The sequence below is a fragment of the Pan troglodytes genome, chromosome 11 (genome assembly GCF_028858775.2).
Source record: "Pan troglodytes isolate AG18354 chromosome 11, NHGRI_mPanTro3-v2.0_pri, whole genome shotgun sequence".
NCBI classification, from domain to species: Eukaryota; Metazoa; Chordata; class Mammalia; order Primates; family Hominidae; genus Pan; species Pan troglodytes.
Genome location: NC_072409.2, coordinates 6,984,886 through 7,009,347, shown reverse-complemented (window position 1 = coordinate 7,009,347; position 24,462 = coordinate 6,984,886). Strand labels below are relative to the sequence as shown.

Below are 24,462 nucleotides of genomic sequence, written 5' to 3'. Positions count from 1 at the left end.
ATCCAGAGAAAGAGAGAACATTTCCCTCACCACCGCAGGCTTCCTCATTGCTTCTCCAGTGCTCTGCCCTGCCACCGCTCAAGGGCCTGCTGCTCTTCTGATTCACTTTACCCTAGATTAGTTTTGCCTAGTTAACAGACTTCAGATGAGTGGAGTCATACAATTTTTACTCTTGTATGGTTTTCATATTCATCAATGTTGTTTATATGCCAGTTGCTTTTAGTTGCTGAGATATGTTCCAGTGCATCAATATACTGTAATTTGTTTATTCATTCAAAAGCCCCACTATATACATCATACTTCTATTTCTCTTGGGTAAGTATCTAGAATTGTTGGGTCAAAGGGTAGACATAGGATTAAGTGTTTAAGACCTGTCCAAACCTTTTCCCCTGGTGTTTGTGCCATTTTACATTCCCAGCAGCAGTGTGTGAGAATTTGGTAGGTCTGGATCTTACATTTTGGTGTTCATCTTTTTTTTTTTTTTAAAGAGACAGGGTCTCACTTTGTTTCCTAGGTTGGAGTGCAGTGGTGTGATCAAAGCTCACTGCAGCCTTGAACATGTTTGTGTTTTTAATTTTAGTCATTCTAGTGGGTGTTTAGTGGTATCTCATTGTGCTTTTAATTTGCATTTTGCTGATGACTAATGATGATAAACACACTTTTATGTGCTATTTGACAGCTGATATATTGTCCTTTGTTTGGTATCTGAATTTTAAAAAATTGAGTGGTAGGGTACCAGCCCTGGATACAAATCCTTTGCAACTTTTATTTTGCAAATATATTTCCTTATTGCATTCTTTGTCTTAATTTTTTTTAAACACTGTTTTGGTGAGCAGAAGTTTGAATTTTGAAGTTTAATTTACAAATTTGGGTTTTTTTGTGGTTATTATTTTTGTGTCTTGTTTAAAAAAATGTTTGCTTCCCCTTGGTGGTAAAGATGTTCCTAGATGTTTTATAGTTTTAACTATTAATTTTAGGTCTTTGATCCACATTGGATTAATTTTTGTATATGGCATAAGATAGGAGTCAAGGTGTGTTTTTTCCCATACGGCCAATTCTCCACAACATTTGTTGATAAGACTTCACTTTCCCTATCGAATTGCTTTGGAACCTTTGCCAAAAGTCAATTGACTATAAAAGCATTGGTCTATTTCTGGACACTGTTCCATTGATCTAGTTGTTCCTCATGCCAGTACCACACTGTGGGTTTATAGTAAATCTTAAATTTCAGTAGTGTAAGTTTTCCAACTTTGTTCTTTTCCAAGATTGTTTCCACATAAATTTAGAATCAACCTGTCAGTATTTACAAAGGGCCTGCGGGCATTTTGGTTAGGATTATGTTGACTCTGTATCAACATAGATAAGTGACATCTTAAATTTTTTTTTTTTTTTTTCCGAGACAGAGTCTTGCTCTGTTGCCCAGGCTGGTGTTCAGTGGCATGATCTCGACTCATTGCAACCTCCGCCTCCCGGGTTCAAGTGATTATCTTGCCTCAGCCTCCTGAGTAGCTGGAATTATAGGCGCGCACCACATGCCCAACTAATTTTTGTATTTTTAGTAGAGACAGGGTTTCACCATGTTGGCCAGGCTGGTCTCGAACTCCTGACCTTGTGATCTGCCCACCTCAGCATCCCAAAGTGCTGGGATTACAGGCATGAGCCACTGCACCCCACCTGACATCTTAACTTTGAAACTTGGTGGTGTTTTTTTTTTTTGGATATGGGGTCTCACTCTGCCACACAGGCTGGAGTGCAGTGGCATGATCTCAGCTCATTGCAACCTCTGCTTCCTGGGTTCAAGTGATTCTCATGTCTCAGCCTTCCAAGTAGCTGGGATTACAGGTGTGGGCCACTACGCCCTGCTAATTGTTGTATTTTTAGTAGAGACGAAGTTTCACCATGTTGGCCAGGCTGATCTCGAACTCCTGACCTCAGGTGATCGGTCCGCCTTGGCCTCCCAAAGTGCTGGGATTACAGGTATGAGCCACCATGTCCAGTCCTTAATTTTGAATCTTTAGGTCCAGGAACCTGGTGTATCTCTTTATTAGGGCTTTCATTTCTCTCAGCAGTGTCTTCCTTACAGTTTTCATGTAGAGGTCCTGAATGTCTTTTGTTAAATTTATTCTCAGGCATTTTACGGTTTTTTGATGCTATTAGAAATGACATTGATTTTTAAGAACAATTTCATTTTTTAAGGGTTTGCTGTCATTATATAGAAAATACAGCTGAGGCCGGGCGCAGTGGCTCACGCCTGTAATCCCACCACTTTGGGAGGCTGAGGTGGGTGGATCACAAGATCAGGAGATCGAGACCATCCTGGCTAACATGGTGAAACCCCGTCTCTGCTAAAAATACAAAAAATTAGCCGGGCGTGTTGGCACGCGCCTGTAGTCCCAGCTACTTGGGAGGCTGAGGCAGGAGAATTGCTTGAACTCGGGAGGCGGAGGTTGCAATGAGCCAGGATCGCGCCACTGCACTCCAGCCTGGGTGATAGAGCGAGACTCCGTCTCAAAAAAAAAAGAAAATACAGTTGATTTTTTTGTGTTCACTGGTACCAGACACTTTGTTGAATATACATTAGTTTTACTAGTTTTTGTTGATTTCTTAGAGTTTTCTACATAAACCCTTATGTAGTTTGTAAATAAGGAGTTTTACATTGTCTTTTTCAGATTACGTGCCTTTTATTTATTTATTTATTTATTTATTTGTATTTTGCCTTATTGCACTGTGGTATACTTCTAGTATAATATTAACCTCAAGTTCTTTCTGGTCTTAGGAAGAAAATGTTTCATGTGTCAGCATGAAGTGTCAGCTGTGGGTTTTTCAGAGATGCTGTTTATCAGGTTGAGGATGTGTTGCCTTCTGTGTCTAGTTTGCTGAGCCTTTGGGTTTTTTGTTTTTGTAAATTATGGGTATTGCATTGTGTTCAATGATTTCCTACATCTGTGTTCATATTATTTTTCTCCTTTATTTTGATAATAGATTGCATTTTTTTTTAATGCTAAACCAACCTTGCATTCTTAGAATAAACCCTCCCTCTTTGTATGCCTAGACTCAATTTGTTAATATGTTTTAAAGTTCTGTCATGAGGGATATTAGTTTGTAATTTTCTGTTCTTTTAATGTCTTTGTCAGGTTTTGGTATCAAGTTATGCTGGGCTTATAAAATGAGTTGTGGAGTGTTCTTCTCTACTTTCCTAAAGAATAAGATTGGTATTTTTGTAAGATCAGTATTATATATTTTTCTTTTTCTTTCTTTTTTGAGACAGGGTCTCTCACTTTGTCACCCAGGCTGAGTGCACTGCTGCAATAATGGCTCAACGCAGCCTCAAACTCCTGGGCTCAAGTGATCCTCCTGCCTCACCTTCTGAGTGGCTGGGGTTACAAGTTTGGGCCACTGTGCCTGGCCAGTATTACTTTACCAGTGAAACAATTTTGCCCCTGGAGTTTTCATTGTGGAAATGTTTTCAGTAATTTATTTTATTTGATTAGTTATGAGACTGTGCAGTTTCCCTATGTCATTTCGTGTGAGTTTTTCGGTAAGTTGTGTTTTTTGAGGAATTTGTTCATTTCTTTTGAGTTGTTGAAATTATTAACATAAGGTTGTTGAAAATATATTACATTATCCTTTTGATGTTTGTAGGATCTGTAGTGATATCTTTTAATTCCTGATAATTTGTATATTTCTTTTTCTTCATTTCTGCCAAGGAATTGAATTGTTAGTTTTATTAATCTTTACGAAGCAGCAGCTTTTAGCATTGTTCATTTTCTCCATTGTTTGACTTGTTTTCTGTATCTATTTTAAATGATTTTTTAAATCATTGAGGCAATTTTTTATTACGGGGACATTTCTAGATTGCTAATTTAGTTGTCTTACAGCCAGAGAGCACATTCTGTATGATTTCAATTGTTTTCAAGTTAGTAAGACTTGTTTTATGACTAGGATATGATCTGTCTTGGAGAATATTTCAGGTGCCCTTTGAAAAGTATATATTCTACAGTTGTTGTTCGGTGTCATGTTTTGTATGTTCCAACTTAGTCAAGGTGGTTGATGGTGGCATTCAGATCTTATTGTATATTTACTGATATTTTTGTCTGCTTCTATGAGTTAAGGAAAGTGAGATGTTAAACTCCAATTATGGATTTATCTGTTCCTCCCTTTAATACTGTTGGTTTCTGCTTCATTTATTTTGAAGCTGCTATTAGGCATACACACATTTATAGTTTCTGTGCCTTTCTGGTGTGTTTCCACATTTCCCTCCTTATCTCTAGTAGTCTATTATCTTGCAGTCTGTTTTGTCCTGTGTTCATACCATTGCTCTGACTTATTGTTTTCAGCGAAAATCTTTTTCCATTCTTTTCCTTTAAGCTCCTTTATGTTTGTATTTAAAGTGATTATTTAGTAGACAGCACGTAATTGCAACTTGCTTTTTCAGTTCCTAACTCTGCCTTTTAATTAGATTGAGTTTTTGTTGTTACCTTTTAAATTTTTTTAATTTTAATTTAATTTATTTTTTCTAGAGTTGGGGTCTTGCTCTGTTGCCCAGGCTGGTCTTAAACTCCTGGGCTCAAGCAATCCTCCCACCTTAGTCTCCTGTGTAGCCAGAACTGCAGGCATACATCATGGTGCTTAGTTAGCCTTGTGTTTGAGGCAGGATCTTGTTCTGTCGCCCAAGCTGGAGTGCAGTGGCACAGTCACAGCTCACTGCAACCTCAACTTCCTGGGCTTAGGTGATTCTCTCACCTCAGCCTCTGGAGTAGCTGGGACTACAGGTGTGCACCCCCATGGCTGGCTACTTTTCTGTATTTTTAGTAGAGATATGGTTTTGCCATGTTGCCCAGGCTGGTTCAAATTCTGGGCCTCAAGTGATCCTCCTGCCTTGACCTCCCGAAGTGTTGGGATTACAGGCGTGAGCCACTGTGAATTATATGATTATATGATTCACATAATTTAAATATAATTATATGATTGACATAATTGTCATATAACATAAAATTTACCCTTTTAAAGTCTATAGTTTAGTGGTTTTTAGTATATATTCACAAGGTTGTACAACTACCACCACTATTCAGTTTCAGAATGTTTCCATCACTCAAAAAAGAAACCCAATACCTGTTGGCAGGCGCTCTCTCCCACCTCCTAATCCTGTGGCAACAATAAATCTACTTTCCATCTCTATAGATTTGCATATTCTGGACATTTCCTATCAATGGAATCAATATGTGGCCTTTCTTGTCTGGCTTCTTTCACTTAGTATAATGTTTTCACAGTTAATTATGTTATAGCATGTGTTTGTATTCATTCTTTTTCATGACCAAATAACATTCCATTGTGTGGACCTACCACACTCTGTTCACACAGTCCTCTGTGATGGATACTTTCTGCCATCTGAGCCACTTGGGCTGATCAGTGCCTGGGGCAAGTGGTAACTCACAAATCTCACAAGTCAAGCTTCTGTATTCTAAGGGTAGACAACTACTTGGTTTCTGCCTGCTTTGTTCATCCTCTTGAGCCTTGAAATAGATTTTAAAGATATATTGTTCAGATTTAAGAATTGTTACCTGTGGGAGGGTTAGTCTAACCAAGCTGCCCTGCTCTTACCAGAAACCAAAACTGCCCTTCAGTCACAGGGGTAGGCAGCCAGGTGGTTGACTCAGCTCCTCTGCTGGGATAGCGAGATTTCTGGCCAAAAGAACCTCTCCGATGGTGCCTGGGTACCACTGACCTTTTCTTTTTCCTTTTCTTTTTTTTTTTCGAGATGGAGTCTCGCTCTGTCGCCCAGGCTGGAGTGCAGTGGCATGATCTTGGCTCACTGCAACCTCTGCCTCCTGCGTTCAAGCGATTCTCCTGCCTCAGCCTCCTGAGTAGCTAGTATTACAGGCACACGCCACCATGCCCAACTAATTTTTGTATTTTTAGTAGAGACGGGGTTTCACCATGTTGGTCAGGCTGGTCTCAAACTCCTGACCTCATGATCCGCCCACCTCAGCCTCGCAAAGTACTGGGATTACAGGCATGAGCCACCATGTTGGTCAGTCTGGTCTCAAACTCCTGTCCTCATGATCCGCCCACCTCAGCCTCGCAAAGTACTGGGATTACAGGCATGAGCCACCACGTCCGGCCACCACTGACTTTTTCATTCTTTCTCATTCTTCCTGGGCCCTCCTGCTGTTGTAGGCCTCCATGAAGAAGTGGACTATTCTGAGAAACTGAAGTTCAGTGATGATGAAGAGGAGGAAGAAGTTGTGAAGGACGGCAGGCCAAAGTGGTAAGGACCCATTCCTGCCCTATCAGCATGAGTCATCCCTGCTTAGTGTTGTTGTGTACCCAGAGCATTTCCCAGTTTCCATAGCAACCTGGAATGGCAGACAGATGCTGTTTCCACTTTGTTTTGAGGGTGACAGCTATTGATGATGGCTGTGAAGGAGGGGAGCCAGGGTTTGCCTGCAGGTGTGACTGTGTCCTGTGCATAGTCGGCCTCTTCACCACTGCATCAGTGTGTCCCCAAGTGTGTTATGCAGACCACGTCTTCATGGATTGCTTGTGGCTGTCGTGCCCAAAAAGGCTGCTGTGGCCAAGCAAGTTTGGGAAACCTCCCTGGGTTCAACTTCTTTTTTTTTTTTTTTTTGAGACAGGCTCTCACTCTGTCACCCAGGCTGGAGTGCGGTGGCATGATGTCAGCTCACTAAAACCTCCATCTCCTGGGCTCAGCGATTCTCCCACCTCAGCTTCCCAAATAGCTAAAACCACAGATGCACGCCACCATACCCAGCTAATTTTTATCTTTCTGCTGGAGATGGGGTTTGCCACGTTACCCAGGTTTGGTCTCAAACTCCTGGGCTCAAGTGATCCACTGTGCCTGGCCTCAACTTCTTTCTTTACTCCAGATTCCTCAGAGCCTTGAACATGCTAAAGTACACTGGGGGCTGGGCACGGTGGCTCATGCTGTTAATTCCAGCACTTTGGGAGGCCGAGGCAGGTGGATCTCTTGAGGTCAGGAGTTTGAGACCAGCCTGCCCAAGATGGTGAAACCCCGTCTCTACTAAAAGTACAAAAATTAACCAGGTGTGGTGGCGTGTGCCTGTAATCCCAGCTACTTGGGTGGCTGAGGCAGGAGAATTGCTTGAACCCAGGAGGCAGAGGTTGCAGTGAGCCAAGATTGTGCCACTGTACTTCAGCCTGGGCGACAGAGCAAAACTCTGTCTCAAAGGAAAAAGAAAAAAAAAAAATTAAGTGCACTGGGGAGGTGAAGAAGCAGAATGCATGCCAGCTTTCCTGAATTTATTTGACCCTGTTAATTTTGTCTCTTTTTTTTTTTGGATCATTTCCTTGGACTAGTTTAGTTTTGTTTAATTTCCTTTAGAAAATACTGCATTGTACTCTCATCCCTCTAGTTTTTATAATGTTAGTAGCATTTGCTAGTACTTTTAAAATAATACCCCACAATGGCCAGGCACGGTGGCTCACGCCTGTAATCCTAGCACTTTGGGAGGCCAAGGCGGGCGGATCACGAGGTCAGGAGATCGAGACCATCCTGGCTAACACAGTGAAACCCCGTCTCTACTAAAAATACAAAAAACTAGCTGGGCATGGTGGTAGGTGCCTGTAGTCCCAGCTACTCGGGAGGCTGAGGCAGGAGAATGGCATGAACCCAGGAGGCGGAGCTTGCAGTGAGCCGAGATCACGCCACATGCCACTGCACTCCAGCCCGGGCAACAGAGCGAGACTCCACCTCAAAAAAAAAAAAAAATACCCCACAATTAGTTGGGCGTGGTGTGCACCTGTAGTCCTAGCTACTCAGGAGGCTGAGGTGGGAGGACTACTGGAATCCAGAAGGTCGAGGCTGCAGTGAGCCATGATTGCACCACCGCACTCCAGCCTGGGTGACAGAGTAAGGCCCTGTCTCAAAAAATTAATAATAACAATCATACCTATGGTTGTCATAATTTGTATTTTTTGAGTACTAGCAAGTAAGAATTTTTCCTTTGCTTCCTTTATATAACGCCTGTTTCCTTCACATTTATTACTGCTTTCCGTTAAAATGTAATGTTTTATATTGTTTAGATGTTAATGCTTTGCTGTTGTCTTGCAAATATTTTTCTCTGTTTTCTTGTCAATAACTGAATATTTGTTTAGTCAAATCTGTGAGTCATCTTTTTCTTTGTTATTTAATCCTTTACTTAAAAGCTTCCTAAAGTAAGTGCCCATCTTCTGGAAAGAGTTGGTAATAATCTTTGCTACTCTTTTTCTGATGACACACAAAAAATGAAATTCTGTAATTTCCTTTCATGCTGTTTGATTCAGCTGAAGCTTTGGATGCAGTCGGGACATACCTATGGGTCAGTTCCTGGAACACTAAGCTCAGAAGGAGCTGTGATCAAGAATTAAAATCAAAGGCAAAGACATAAACTCTTAGAGACTGATTGGAGCAGTAGGACACTCTGTTCCTTGTCTCTTTGAGGCGATGGGAACTGCATATTCCCCTGAAGGAACTGGACATTGGTTTTGGAGACAGTTTTGCCCCTGACTTTGACCAAGGGCACTTCAAAATCAGAGTGCCCGAACGATCTCCTCCTGAAACCTGCTCTTTTTCTTCATGTTCTCTGAGCTGGTTGGTGACCTGGTAGAGACTTAGTGCATGCATCCATGTCTTATTTGGCATCTTTATTTCCTCATACACAATTGGCTCCCAAAACTTGCCCTGACTCTGTCTCCTCTTTTCATTTTCTCTGGGGCCACTGGGACCTCCTCCTTTTCCAGACCATCCATGGGTCCACCAGTTCATCTCCATCCTTTCAGCCTGTCCTCCATGGCCCGTCCTTGACACCCTACCCATAGTCATCTTCTAAAAACACAGGTCTTTTAGACAGGTCAGCAGCTTTACTGTGGTCTCCATTTCTCACAAAGTCAGGTCGGAATCACTGTTGTCCCCTCTGTAATCTCCTAAGCTGTGTTACCTGCCTCGTCTTCCCTCCCTCGCCACGTACGTGTGTGGGTAGACACACTGGCCCACACATCTGCCATCCCTGATTCCCGCTTTTCTCTGATCTGCAGTATTACCGGGCCCTTGTAAATGCTTTGTCCCAGCACCATTGCTTCCATTGTGAGGCGTCCAGACGAGCATGGCACCCATCCCCTTCTTGTCCAGCCACCCCTGCAGCTCTGTTTGGAACACCTCCTCCTTTTCCATGCTGTGTGGGCTCTGCTTGTCTCCTCTTGCTCTTTTTATTGTGGCACTGTTTAGTAGTCATCTTTTGTTCTTTTGAGGGGCATTTATTGAGCAACTGGCTTGTGCAGAGCATAGGGAGGGAGATGTACCAAAAGGAGACGGACACGCACCTGGGAGTCCTGGTTCAAATCTGTGAGCTCCTCCCTGTGAGGGGTGCCCCGTTAACCTTGATAAGACTCAGCTACTGACTTTTTAAATCAAGAGTGTCCAATCTTTTGGCTTCCCTGGGCCACACTGGAAGAGTTGTCTTGAGCCACACATAAAATACACTAACACTAACGATAGCTGATAAGCTAAAATGAAAAAGTCACGAAAAAATACCTCATAATGTGTTTTTATTTTTTTTTTTCTGAGACGGAGTCTTGCTCTGTTTGTTGCCCAGGCTGGAGTGTAGTGCCGCGATTTTGGCTCACTGCAACCTTCACCTCTGGGGTTCAAGCACTTCTCCCACCTCAGCCTCTAGTAGCTGAGATTACAGGTGCCTGCTACCACACCTGGCTAATTTTTGTATTTTTAGTAGAGACTTGATTTCACCATGTTGGCCTGGCTGATCGGGAACTCCTGACCTCAAATGATCAGCCCGCCTCAGCCTCCCAAAGTGCTAGGATTACAGGCGTGAGCCACTACGCCCAGGCCCTCTTATAATGTTTTAAGAAAGTTTACGAATTTGTGTTGCGCTGCATCCAAAGCCCAGGGCCATCCTGGGCCACATGTGGTTGGACAAGCTTGCTTTAAAGTGAGGATCATGAGGACTTTTTTTTGCATCGGTGAAATAGTGTGACATATCCTGCCTGGGGCTCTGTTTATGAGAGTGACTTGATAAATGGTGGGGCTGAACTGTGGAATTCACATGGAAGTAGTGGGAGTGGTGGTCCATTCTAATGAAGAAAATGATTTGGACAGCTGACTTGGGAATTCTCAAGGCCTCTGACCAGTGAGATCAGAAATGCTTGGCCTGACTGCAAAAACTTAACATCAAATGTGGTTTGTCCTAGGAACAGTTGGGACCCTAGGAGGCAGCGGCAGTTGTCAATGAGCTCTGCAGACAGTGCGGACGCTAAGCGGACTCAAGAGGAAGGGAAGGACTGGGCTGAAGCAGTGGGTGCGTCCCGTGTCGTCCGAAAGGCGCCAGACCCTCAGCCACCGTCCAGGAAGCTTCATGGCTGGGCACCAGGCCCTGACTACCAGGTACCAAGGGCCCTTGGCTGTCCTATGTATTTGTACTTCATTGAGTTCGGTGGCTGGGTTTCTGAAAAGTCCTAAGTGGGCATTTCTTTTTCATTTTTATATTTCTTCTTTTGTTAAAATATTTTCTTCATAGAGACAGGGTCTCACTATGTTGCCCAGGCTTGTCTCAAACTCCAGCTCAAGTGATGCCAAAGTGCTAGGATTACAGGTGTGAGCCACCATGCCCAGCTGTTTTTACTTTTTTTAAGATAAGGTCTTGCTCTATCCTTCACCTCCCACCCTCAAGCGATCCTCCCACCTCAGCCTCCTGAGTAGCTGGGACTACCTGTGTGCTGCCACGCCTGGCTCATTTCATTCATTTTTTGTAGAGACGAGGTCTTACTATGTTGCCCAGGCTAGTCTTGAGCTCGTGGGTTCAAGGGATCCTCCTACCTCAGCCTCCCAAAGTGCTGAGATTATAGGCATGAGCCACTGTGTTTGTCTTCTTGTTTTAGTTAAAAAAAAATTAAAACAGCTGGGCATGGTGGCTCACACAATTTGCAAGGCTGAGGCAGGGGGATTGCTTGAGACCAGGAGTTCGAGACCATCCTGGCCAACACAGTGAAACCCTATCTCCAAAAAAAAAAAAAAAAAAAGCCAAAGAAATAATTAAAACAGCTTCAAAGTGATAGAAAAGTTGGAAGTACATTACAAACGATATTTTTTCTAAACTGATTGAACAGTAAGTTGACAACCTGATGAGACTCTTTACACTGTGGTACTTGTTTCCTACCAAGATGGGGACATTCCACCCAGGTAACTACAGTGACTTCCAGGAAATTAGCCTTGATAATTGATTGTCGTTTAATCTGCAGGCCCCATTCAGCTTTTACCAGTTGTCCCATTAATGTCCTTACTCGAAATAATCCAGTTCAGAATCACACACCTCTAGCCTTCTTTAGTCTGGATCAGTTCCTCAGCCTTTCCTTCACTTTCATGACTTTGAGGCTTTGGAAGATTACAAGCCAGTGGAATGCCCCTCAAATTGGGTTTATCATCATCTTTCTTGTGAAGAAGTCCACAGTTTCCATCCTTGGCAGGGATCTTCAGGCATGACCTGACTTTTCTCATTTCATCCCACCAAGGCAACCACGACTTCATCCTGTCCCCCTCTGGCTACGTGCACTTTGGTCTCTTGATTAATGGGGTGCCTGCCAGGTTTCATGCTGTAGAGTTACTCTTTTCCCTATTTGTAGTTGATAAGAATTTTGTTGGGAGAAACTTTGAGACTGAACATCTCGTTTTTGATCAAGCTTTTAGTTTACTCATTTATTTACATCAGTGGGTGTAATCTACTCTCACCTGGTTGGCCATTGGGTGTTCCTTCAGGCCAGTGCGTGTCCTTTTTACCTGTTCTCCATCCTTTTTGGAGCCCTTCCTTCATCTTTCCCGGATGCATGACCTGTCTTGTCCTGGGTCTGCCCTTTCTCCATGAAGTCCTAGTTCCTCTTAGTGAAGGATGATATTTAGAAACCAGTGTCTGAGACCCAGCAGGCTCCTTGCTGCTGGGGTGTCACTGCTTCCGGGCCTCCTCAGCAGACAGTTGCGGGGAATGTATGTAGGTGTATGTGTGTGCACAAATACACACTTTCATACCTGTATTATTTCTGTACCTGTCCATATGGGAAACTGTTCTCATCGATACCTCCAGTTCCACAGACTTTGTTCCACTTCCTCCCAGTGCATGTTTGCACCTCCTTTCTGTGACAGTGAGAATCTGTCTCTCATCGTCCCTCGTATTTATACTCACTTGGTCAGTCTCCCCATGTATGACCAATCTCATTTCTGCTGCCACACTCTCTCCCTTGCACATATGCCCTCCTTGCCCACTCAGATGTCATTGTCCCCACTCCTGGATGCCCTGAATGTCCCTGCTGGGCCAACTCTGCCTATGAATGTCCCCCTCATCTAGCTTGGGCTTCGGCCCCACACCTCCACGTGCATGCCCTCCTCCCCTTGCCTGGGCTCTAACCATTTGGAGTGCAGTCAGCCGCCAGGACTCCCTGGCACCAGGCTCCTGGCTTGCATTGCCACACCTAGTGACTCTGGGACTGGACTGTTGAGGAGTGGGAGGGCTGGGGAAGGGGGAGTCATGACTTTGAATACACTTGGTAAAGCCTGCTATTTTCAGTGCTCTTTGCTATTTATTTATTATTGTTTTTGGAGACGGAGTCTCACTCTGTCGCCAGGCTGGAGTGCGGTGGCGTAATCTTGGCTCACTGCAACCTCTGCCTCCCGGGTTCAAGCGATTCTCCTGCCTCAGCCTCCCGAGTAGCAGGATTACAGGCGTGCACCACCATGCCTGGCTAACTTTTGTATTTTTAGTAGAGACAGGGTTTTGCCATGTTGGCCAGGCTGATCTACCCTGATCTACCCACCTTGGCCTCCCAAAGTACTGGGATTTCAGGTGTGAGCCACTGCGCCCGGCCTGCTGTTTGCTATTGAAAGGGCTCCTATTCCACATTCTTATAAAATGAAAATGCCCCTTAGCTACAGTCTTCTTATTGAATATTTATTGTATGCCAGGCACATACATATGTGCTGGGTACAAGAGATACAGAAGTGAAACAAAATAGACACAATGCCACTGCTCTTGGAAATTATTCTGCAGTTAATCCACATTTTCATTCACATGTTGAGGTTGCTCCGTATTCCTTTTTTTTTCCTTTTCACCAGTCAAGAAGTAGTGCTGATCAGTATTCAAAAGGTTTCACTTTAACCTACTCATAACAGCACTGTAAATTAGCTGAACATCAACAGTGATGAAATCTATATACTAAATTTATGTATCCAAGGCATCTTCTGACCAAATTTCTTTCATTCTTTCTTTTTTGAGACAGAGCCTCACTTTGTCATTCATGCTGGAGTGCAGTGGTGTGCTCTCGGCTCACTGCAACTTCTGCCTTCCAGGTTCAAGCAGTCCTTCTGCCTCAGCCTCCCAAGTAGCTGGGATTATAGGCATGTGCCACCACACCCAGCTCATTTTTGTATTTTTAGTAGAAATGGGGTTTCACCATGTTGCTTTGGCTGGTCTTGAACTCCTGACCTCAGGTGATCCACCTACCTCGGCCTCCCAAAGTGCTAGGATTACAAGCATGAGCCAATGCACCTGGCCTCTTCTGACTGAATTTTTAAGAAAAATTTTAAGAATTCTCAATTCGGCCAGCCGCAGTGGCTCACACCTGTAATCCCAGCACTTTGGGAGGCCGAGGCGGGTGGATCACGAGGTCAGAAGTTCTAGACCAGCCTGACCAACATGGTGAAATCCCATCTCTACTAAAAATACAAAAATTAGGCAGGCGTGATGCCGCACGCCTGTATTCCCAGCTACTCAGGAGGCTGAGGCAGGAGAATTGCTTGAATCTGGGAAGCAGAGGTTGCAGTGAGCCGAGATCATGCCACTGCACTCCAGCCTGGGTGACAGAGTGAGACTCCGTCTAAAAAAAAAAAAAAAAAAAAAGGTCTCAGTGCAAATTACTTTGCAGAACATTTAGTCTATAAAATGATTGCTAATTTCAGGGCCTTTTAGGAAGGCACATCAAAGGTCTTGACGGTGTACATGTGCCCTCTGAGTCTATTATTTCCTTTCCAGGAAATTATCTGAAGGAAGTAATCAGGGCTAGGCGTGAAGGCTATGTGCAGTGGTGTATTGAATCCCATGGGATAAAGGCAGATAGGCAGATTTTGGTATGAGCCATGAACTGATCAATACACAGCCGTTAGAAAGGTATGGATAGACGCTCAGGTTCGATGGCAAAGTGAAAGGAAACTGCATGCTTCGGTTCCGATGATATTATATAAAATGTACCTCCATGCCTCTAAATTGGAAGTTTATAATCTTATGATTACAGTACTTACCTCTGGCTTATGAGAAGTTAATTTTTAGGAAACTCCTTGGCTACAGTAAATTTGTTGTATATTTCTTTTACTGAAGTATAACTCACCTACAAGAAAAGGCCTAGATCCTGTTTCTTTGATTTGATTTTTGACAGCTGTATACATTTGTGTTACTAGCATTCAAAATAGGAAGTTCTGTCTTTTTCTGATACTCAGATCTCATTAGAATTTCAGTGGCCAGAGCTCAGGTGACAGCTGTCCATCATTTGTCCCATTGCCAGGTCTGCATGCTGCTTGACCCCTGTAGAGCAGTAAGAAAGGGTCCCAGTGTCGAGCTTTTCATTCTTCGTCTTTGGCACTCTGGTTGTCCAGTAACTGGCAACCAGCAAGAAACTCAGAAACGGATAAAGAATCCAAAAGAGATTTTTTTTAGGCATGCTTTTTTTTTTTCTTAATGGGATCTAGCCTTGTCCCCTGGCTGGAGTGCAGTGATGTGATCTCAGCTCACTGCAGCCTCCTGGGCTCAAGTGATCCTTGCCACCTCAGCTCAGTAGCTGGGACCCATAAGCATGTGCCCATCCCCAACTAATTTTCGTATTTTTTTGGGGGGCTGGGGGGTAAATACGGGGTCTCACCATATTGCCCAGGCTGGTCTCGAGCTCCTAGGCTCATGCAGTCCCCCACGTTGGCCCCCACAAAGTGTAGGAATTACAGGCATGAGCTACTGTGCCTGGCCAGACATGCTTTTTTTTTTTTCCCCCCCAGATGGAGTCTCGCTCTGTTGCCCAGGCTGGAGTGCAGTGGCGTGATCTCGGCTCACTGCAACTTCTACCTCCCAGGTTCAAGCGATTCTCCTGCCTCAGTTTCCCAAGTAGCTGGGACTACAGGTGCACTCCGCCATGCCCAGCTAATTTTTGTATTTTTAGTAGAGACGGTGTTTCACCATGTTGGCCAGGCTGGTCTCGAACTCCTGACCTCGGGTGATCCACCTGCCTCGGACTCCCAAAGTGCTGGGATTACAGGCGTGAGCCACCGCGCCCAGCCAACATGCTTAATAAAGTTCACTTTGAAGCTTTATGTCTGACAGTGAATTTCATTTTCCTAGGGCTCTTTCTACCCAGGGGTTTATGTATTGTTGTGCGGGCAGGAGTAGCAGTTTTCGTGACCCAGGAATGATCAGTGTGTGGCTTCCTGTTCCGGTTCTTAGCCTTGGAGGCCCTTAGCTTGCATGCCCATCAGCAGTGGTGGGAGTGTTTCTCGTGTGCGGGTCGCATGTTGCTTTGCAAACATGGTTTTCACCTTCACAATCCTAAGAGCTTCCTTTGTTGTCCCCATTTTAAAAACAAGGAAGTGAGATATGGAGTGTTGGCACTTGGCCTAAACCACATTTCACATACAGCAGAGGCCAGAGCAGGATTCGAACCCAGCTCTGTCTGCCACACGACTGTGCTGCCTCTTGAAGGTGCTTGAGGATCTTGGGAGGAGAACTGATCCCAAAGTGGGAGTGGTTCCTGTATCCCGGGTCCCGGACCCACCGCCTTATCTCAGAGACATTCTCTTGGCAGAAGTCGTCAATGGGCAGCATGTTCCGGCAACAGTCCATCGAGGACAAGGAGGACAAGCCCCCACCAAGGCAGAAGTTCATTCAGTCAGAGATGTCCGAGGCAGTGGAGCGAGCCCGAAAGCGCCGGGAAGAAGAGGAGCGCCGAGCCAGGGAGGAGAGGCTGGCCGCCTGTGCTGCCAAACTCAAGCAGCTGGACCAGAAGTGTAAGCAGGCACGAAAGGCAGGTGAGGCCCGGAAGCAGGCAGAGAAGGAAGTGCCCCGGTCTCCAAGTGCTGAGAAGGCATCTCCCCAGGAAAACGGCCCTGCTGTCCACAAAGGTAAGAGCTGGGCCGTCTTCCCACCAACTGGAAACCCTGGCCTGTTGTCCTCAGCTTGTTACTTGCAACTGCCTTCCTTCTTAGCTAGCAGAACGTACTGCCTTCCTTCTTAGCTAGCAGAACGTATGGCTTACAACGAGATCGTATTGGGAAGCATCAGTTATTAAGAGCATAGGCCTGGGTCAAATGCCTGGGTTCTGATCCTATTTGAACTTCTTTTTTATAATTTCAACTTTTACTTTAGTTTCAGGGGGTACATTGTGTGATGCTGAGATTTGGGGTATGAATGATCCTATCACCCAGGTAGTGAGCATAGTACCCAATAGGTAGTTTTTCAGCCCTTTTTCCTTCTCCCATCTGAACTTGTTAAACTAGCTGGTGAGCACCTCACCTCTCTGAAGCCTGTTTCTTCATCTGTGAAATGGGATGAGTATGTACCTGCCAGCACGCGGAGGGGTGTACAGCACGCTCCAGTTTCTGGGACATTGAAACCATGCATCTACTCACTGATGATACTCACCATCGTCACTATTATCCTCGCTATCCCTGCCTAATCAAAGACACGTGTGCTCTAGGACTTTAATAAAACCACAGATCCTTTAACATGGAATAAAAATAAGCCCACTTGCTTGGTAGAATACATTTTTTCCTGGTGTTGATTCTAAAAGGAATGGATCACATGGCCCTATTTTTTTTTTTTTTTTTTTTTTTTTAATGGAGTCTCTTTCTGTCACCCAGGTTGGAGTGGTGTGATCTCTGCTCACTGCAACCTCTGCCTGCCGGGTTCAAGCGATTTTCCCGGCTCAGCCTCCCGAGCTGCTGGGATTACAGGCGCGTGCCACGACGCCCAGCTAATTTTTGTATTTTTAGTAGAGACAGGGTTTCGCCATGTTGGCCAGGCTGGTTTGGAACTCCTGGCCTCAAGTGATCCACCTGGCTCGGCCTCCCAAAGTGCTGAGATTACAGGCGTGAGCCACTGTGCCTGGGCAACACGGCCCTATTTAAGAGTAATGAAGCAGTGCTCTATAATGCAGAGTGTCTCTTGTAGCAGTTTTGAAGAATATAATCAGCTGTTTTCTTTATAATTTTCTTAAATAAACTCAGATCAGCTCTTGTTAGGAGACAAGGGGATGTTTGAGGCTCTGAAAGCTTCTCGGGTTAGAGAGTCCTAGTGCCCGTCTGGTCAGGGAACTCATTTCTAGTTTTCCTTCTGCCCTCCTTTCATTAAAGGTTGAGTGAGGACTGTGCCACTCTTATAGGAAAGTTGCACTGAGCATTTTCTGCCTGTCAGGCACTGCTTTCAGTATATTATTGTAATTAATTCAATTCTTACAGAAACCCTTGGTGAACACATGGTAGTTATTCTTATTTGCAGATGAAGAAATGGCCAAGGAGAGCCTGAAAAATGTGCCTAGGTCACACAGCCTTTCTCTTGTTTTTGTTTTTTTCCTCTTTTAAAAAAATGTTTTTTCCTTTATATCCTTGCCAGCAGGAAGTCATACACAGCATTTCCATATGTTGAGTTCCTGCTGTTCAGATGTTGGATATGTGGGCTGTCACTGAGTTCATGGCTGTTCTCTATCAGTCCTTTTTTTTTTGCTGGGGGGAGATGGAGTCTTGCTCTGTCACCTAGGCTGGAGTGCAATGGTGTGATCTCACTGCAGCCTCTGCCTCCTGGGTTCAAGCGATTCTCTCACCTCAACCTCCCATATAGCTGGGATTACAGGCGTGTGCCACCATGCCTGGCTAATTTTTGTACTTTCTTTTTTTCTTTTTTTTTTTTGGAGACGGAGTCTCACTCTGTCGCCCAGGCTGGAGTGCAGTGGCACGATCTCGGCTCACTGCAAGCTCCACCTCCTGGGTTCATGCCATTCTCCTGCCTCAGCCTCCCAAGTAGCTGGGACTACAGGCGCCCGCCACCACGCCTGGCTGATTTTTTGTATTTTTAGTAGAGACGGGGTTTCACTGTGTTAGCCAGGATGGTCTGTATCTCCTGACCTCGTGATCCATCCGCCTCGGCCTCCCAAAGTGCTGGGATTACAGGTGTGAGCCACCGCGCCTGTCATTTTTTGTACTTTCAATAGAGATGGGGTTTCACCATGTTGGCGAGGCTGGTCTTGAACTCCTGACCTCAAGTGATCCACCCGCCTCAGCCTCCCAAAGTGCTGGGATTACAGGTGTGAGCCACTGCACCCGGCCTTATTAGTCCTTTTTAATAAAACATCTTCCACCTGAAATCAGATCTCAGCTCTGCCACTGACCGTGTGACCCTGGACGTCATCTAACCTCTTGACCCTTAGTGTCCTAGTCTGTAAGGTGACAACAGGTGAAGCCTCCTCACATGTGTTGTGGGGAGTCCCTGAGCTTGTGTACGTGATGTGTTTGGCACAGGGCCAGGGTTCAGGGACGTGACTGTTCTAGCAGTGGAGCGTACGGCCAACAGGAAGAAGTACTTGTTTGTAAACACTTGGTTGGCTGAGCTTCTGTGAGCTCACTGTGTCATTTCTCTGCTGGTGTATTCTCTAGGCTCCCCAGAATTCCCTGCCCAAGAGACCCCCACCACATTCCCAGAAGAGGCACCCACAGTGTCCCCAGCAGTGGCACAGAGCAACAGCAGTGAGGAAGAGGCCAGAGAGGCTGGGTCCCCTGCACAGGAGTTCAAGTATCAGAAGTCCCTTCCTCCCCGATTCCAGCGCCAGCAGCAGCAACAACAGCAGGTAAACAGATGAGATGGTAAAAGACTGCGATAAACAGGCCTGAGTGCCGAGCAGATGTTTCCCCTCCTCGTCCCCATGCCCACCTCCAACTTAGAAAAAGGCCAGAATATCCCTTATGTGCCCCCAAGACCAGTGGGGACGTCAGGAGTTGTACCTCAAAACTTGTGACCTTGGTAGATCAGCCCCTGGCCATTATTTATTTCTCTGAGTGGTGGAGGTCCCTGGGAATGAATACAGCCTTTGTGGTTTATTGACCTTGTTTTCTAATATTGTTAAGGAACCTATTCAGTGCTGTATGCAGTGAGCTCCATTTTTCTAGTGTGCAGGCTGGTGGTTTTATTTCAGAGCAGTGCACCTTGGACGTTCCTTAGAGGACAGTGTGTCCCGCCCTGGGGTCCTCCCAAGGTGTGAGGGAGGCCTGTGAGCTGTTTGAAGAGCTGCCCAAGAGACGCACGTCACCTTTGGGTTACAGATGTAGGTTTGCAGGTTTCAAGTTGGACAGCTCCCTTCCTGATGTTGCTGCTGAACTAGTTGTGCATGGCCTTGGAGGGGTCAGTTATGCCCCTCTCACCCATATTTCTTCATGTGTAAACCAGGAAGAATGAATACCTGCCTTTCAGCATGGCAGAGTGTTTCATGCCATATCGCCTATAAACTTTTATTGGTGTCACCGTTATTGGCTTTTTATAAACTTTATTTTTATTTTTTTATAAATTTTAAAAGGGACCTACTTTTTGTCCTAAAGATCATGTGGATAATGGTTGTAATTCCACCCATCTCTCCTAGTCCTGATAGTCTTGAAGCACTCATCAGCAATCGTGCCTACTAGAGTAGTAATAAGTAAGGGAACACAGTAGTCAATACTAAGGAATAGTGCATTTTGGTGGGACACTGAGATGATACATAGACATTACTTAGTGCACACCAAACAGCAAGGTGTGCAGTAAATTATTACTAATATTAATTGAAAATATTTCAAAACGTGTGTGCCGTGGAGAAACAAACCAAGGACTTAAGGCTTTTCCCAGTATCTCACTTAATTACCTTTAAACTTCTCACCTCAGCCTCTTCTCTCCTCTGGGCGCCTGGGAGCCTTCCAGGGACTGCCTTTAATGTGATTTTAGAGCATGGGAGTGTAGGCGAGCACTGCACAGTTACTCATGTTCTTGGGGTATAGAATTACTGATGGGGGAGAGCTCTGGAATTACTTGCGCCAAACCTAGCAGCGACAATTGCTCTAGGTAACTCCTTAGGGTGTGGAGGAAGGTAAGTCCTTCCTTAAGAATAGAAGGAATTGCCGGGCGTGGTGGCTCACGCCTGTAATCCCAGCACTTTGGGAGGCAGACAGATCACCTGAGGTCAGGAGTTTGAGACCAGCCTGACCAATATGGTGAAACCCCATCTCTACTAAAAATACAAAAATTAGCCAGGCGTGGTGCCGCACACCTGTAATCCGAGCTACTCAGGAGGCTGAGGCAGGAGAATCGCTTGCACCCAGGAGGTGGAGGTTGCAGTGAGCCGTGGTCGCACCACTGCCTTCCAGCCTGGGTGACAGAGCGAGACTCCATCTCAAAAAATAAAACAAAATAAAGTAAATAATAGAAGGAAGTCTGAAAGCACCAGGGCAGCCTGTCTGGTCATATTCCCTGGAGACCTAGGGTGTGGACAGGAGGTGGAGCTGGGAGATGGAGGCCCACAGCCTTCTCTGTGGACTGGGAGAGTGAATGACTCAAGTCTCTTGATTGATGAGCTATATTTATTGAGTGCTCTTAATAGGCACTGGGAGTGCCAACAGAACTGTCCAGGGAATCAGCTCAGGATGTGCTGTAGACTGCCAGGCAGGTTGGCCGCCTTTTTGTTTGCGGAATGGAAGGTTGTGTGCTGGAGGCCGCTTGGGTGTCCTCAGAGTGTGACGCAGCAGTGAGTCCTGCCTCAAGGCCAATTCAGGGTTCCTTTAGGAATTAGCGCCCGAGGTCACTGATGGGATAGAGCAGGGTCTGAAATGAACCCTCCTGAGTCAGGCAAGGGCCTTGATTTTGAATAGTTCACTGATAATTTGTTTACCCATTTGTGCAAATGTTCTGTATCCTGAGTGTGGTGCTGTGGGCAAGGGTGCACAGGGAGTCTCTTAGGGTTCAGTGAGGGTCACCAGCAGTAAAATCCATCAGCTGCTGTGAGTGCAACAAAGGAGCACTGGCCGTTCTGTGGGAGCAGAGAACCGGGGACCTGGTCTCGTCTGGGGGTTACGACAGGCTTTCTAGAGGAGGATGTGTTTAAACTGGAAATCTGCGTTTAGGGCTGGAGGGAAGAGGCGCTTACCTAGGGGTCCCAGTGTGTTCCCGTGGCCTGAAGTGCGTGGCAGGGACATATGGAGCAGAAAGTGGAGGGCCAGTCTTGCGAGGCAAAGCTAGAGAGGCAGACTGGGCAAAGTCTCACGGGACCTAACCCTCACCGTAACACCGTAGGTCACGAGTAGCCTCGTAGGATTTAGGCGTCGGATGGAGAGCGGTGGAGAACCACTGAAGGCTCTTTTGAGCTAGGGGTTGACATATTGGGCGTGGGGTGTCTGTGTGAAAAGATCACCCTAGTCAAGGATGGAAAATGGATTGAAGAGGCCAGGAGGGAGCAGGGAAGGGATGCTGGTGTATTATTTAACCTCAGGTGGTAGCTGCAGACAAGGAGAGAAGTGGCCAACGTCCAGACATTCTGTGGGAGGCTGCTGTTGGGTTCCAGGAGTGTCTGATCTAGGTGAAAACCTAGCCTGTCTCGTGTAGCACAGGCACAGATGAGCCTCCATTGTGATGATGGCATGGCTGTCCACCAGCCTTGGACAGGGACCTGAGCTTGCAAGCTGTAACACACTGGGGGCTTCCCCTTGAGCAGCTGCCCATCCCTCCCCTCCTTGGTCTTCTGTTCTAGGTGGGCTTTCTGTGCTGCCTGCTGGAAAGCTGGAAGGGCGTGTGTTGGGTGGCATCTCTGTCCCCGGCCGCACCAGCCTGACCAAGTCTCTCTCTCTGTGGGCAGGAGCAGCTGTACAAGATGCAGCACTGGCAGCCGGTGTACCCCCCGCCGTCCCACCCCCAGCGCACCTTTTACCCACACCACCCCCAGATGTTGGGCTTCGATCCCAGGTGGATGATGATGCCTTCCTACATGGACCCACGTATCACGCCCACTCGGACCCCGGTGGACTTCTACCCCTCCGCCCTGCATCCCTCAGGTAAGCACTGTGGTCTAACGGTCCATACCTGTATCACCCAGGATAGCGTGGTGGTCAAGGGTGTCATCTCGAGTTAAACAGATACACCTGGATTTTGGTCTGGCTCTTTGTCAGGTACACAACTGGTCTGAGTTTCAAAGTAGTCACTTGCAAAGTGTAGGTACAATAATAGTTCTGTCATAAAGATTTGTTGGGAAAGTCATGAAGATCGTGTATCATAAATTGCTTTAAATTAATTTTAGATTTCTGCTATGTCGTTTTGTCCTTCTTCTCATTCTTAATGTTCTTTGTGCTGTCTCTTTTTTCTTTGATTAGTCTTTCCCAAAGTTTGTCTAGTGCCTTTTTAAAATCAGTATTTGGGCTTCTTCATTCCTCTATCTTATTTGGGTTTTATTTTAATAATGCCTGCTTTTTCTTTTCTTATTTCCTTTAAAATATTATCATATGCTTAGTTTATTAATTTCTGGCTTTTAAGATTCTCTTTGCAGTACTAATTTCTAATGTAGTTGCTCTGTGGTCAGATAATATGGTCTGTGTGATACAGACCAGGGGTCAGCAAACTTCTACTAATGACCAGATAGTAAGTCTTTTAGGCCTCGATCAGCTAGTCAGTTTTGGTGTTGTAGGACAAAAACAGCCATAAACAATAGTAATTGAGTGAACATGGTTGTTTTTCCATAAAACGTTACTTGTAAAAACTGGCAGCAGGCTGAGTTTTGTTTAATGGCTGTAGTTTGCTGACCAACTCCTGACTTAGGTTGCTTGACATTTGTTGGGTTTTCTCTGTAGCCTCTTCCATGGCAATTCTTTTTTAACATTCTACATTTGCCTGAAAAGACTGTATTCTCTGGTTGGAGATAGTCCATTAAGTTGAGCATGCTAATTGTGTTGTGCAAATGTCTTCATCATTGCAAGTTTTTATCCCTTTGACCAGTTACTAAAAGGTGTTTTAAAATGTCCCACTATGATTATGGATTTGTCAAATCTTCTTTGGGAGCCTGTCAGTTTTTGCTTTGTCTATCTGGAGGCATACAGGTTTAGAATTTCTGTATCTTGTTCCTTTTATCCTTATGTAGTACCTTTGTTGTCATTAATAGTGCTTTCTATCTTTATTGCCTACTTTGATAGCAATATAATAATTATAGTTTTCTGTTGATAAGTATTTGAAGTCTTTTGTTCCAATTTTTACTGTTAGCCTCTTTGAGCCCTTATGTTTTGGGAGTGTATCTTTGTATCTACAAGATGTGTATAGCTTTACCACTCTGAAAGTCTATGACTTTTAATTGCAAAAGTTGGTCCTTTTAGATTTATTGGGATGATGATGATTATTATTATTTGAGACAGAGTCTTGCTCTGTCATGCAGGTTGGAGTGCAGTGGTACAATTTCAACTCACTGCAACCTCTGCCTCCCGGGTTCAAGCGATTCTTCTGCCTCAGCCTCCCAAGTAGCTCGGATTACAGGCGCCCACCACCACGCCCAGCTAATTTTTTTTTTTTTTTTTTTTTTTTTTGAGACAGAGTCTTGCTCTGTCACCCAGGCTGGAGTGCAGTGGTGTGATCTCGGCCTACTGCAACCTCCACCTCCCGGGTTCAAGCGATTCTCCTGCCTCAGCCTCCTGAGTAGCTGAGATTACAGGCACCTGCCACCATGCCTGGCTGATTTTTTTGTATTTTTAGTAGAGACGGGGTTTCACTATGTTGGTCAGGCTGGTCTCGAACTCCTGACCTCAAGTGGTCTACCTGCCTTGGCCTCCCAAAGTGCTGGGGTTACAGGTGAGCCACCATGCCCAGCCTTATTGGGATTATTATATTTAGATATTCCAACTATGATATTTCATGCATTCCATTCTTCTTCTTCTCTTTCTGTGCCTTTTCTTCTAATTCCTGCCTTTTCTTGGTCCTATTGTTTTTCTTTTGCTTCTACATTTCATTTCTATATGTTAGTGGTTACATGAAAATTCTAACATGCACCTTCAACTTAGCAAAGCATTTGGGGAGGTAGAAATCTGAAGTCTTTGTCCCTTAATCCTCCATGAAAGTAAGCATGTGAGTCTGAATTCCTGGGAGGGGGACAATTGTTTCCCTGCCCTGGTCCAGGCCAGACAGACCCGCCAGTCTGTTCCTGGTAGTAAAGCGCATGTGTCTATCTAATGTGCCTTTTGAGGATGTGGCCCTTTTGGGTCTTTGTTTTAAACAGTGTCTCAGTTGTATCTCCCTGCCCTGTATAGAAAGGCTTCATCCCCTGTCCTGAGTGTTAAGGACCAAGCCTATATCTGACAAATGTGCTTTTCTTGCCCCCTTCCTTGGACAGGTCTTTGAACCAGGCAGGGTGCACGTGTGTGTGCCTTCA

General features: G+C 45.3%; 1 protein-coding gene across 39 annotated transcripts in view; it reads left to right on the top strand.

Annotated features, from left to right (window-relative positions):
* The window catches only part of PRRC2B (proline rich coiled-coil 2B), a 123,614-nt gene that overhangs the window by 74,233 nt on the left and 24,919 nt on the right, over window positions 1–24,462 (top strand). For 30 of the 39 annotated variants that reach the window (XR_010148814.1, XR_010148820.1, XR_010148818.1 and 27 more), the window contains 5 exons: window positions 6,178–6,268; window positions 10,225–10,417; window positions 15,859–16,174; window positions 18,701–18,891; window positions 21,916–22,111. Coding sequence is in view for 31 of the 39 variants with exons in the window: in XM_054659197.2 (XP_054515172.1) it covers window positions 6,178–6,268; window positions 10,225–10,417; window positions 15,859–16,174; window positions 18,701–18,891; window positions 21,916–22,111 (987 nt within the window). In the remaining 8 variants the exon portion in view is untranslated. The remainder of the gene's footprint in view (window positions 1–6,177; window positions 6,269–10,224; window positions 10,418–15,858; window positions 16,175–18,700; window positions 18,892–21,915; window positions 22,112–24,462) is intronic. The other 9 variants (XR_010148821.1, XM_054659198.2, XM_063788155.1 and 6 more) reach the window with 2 other exon arrangements.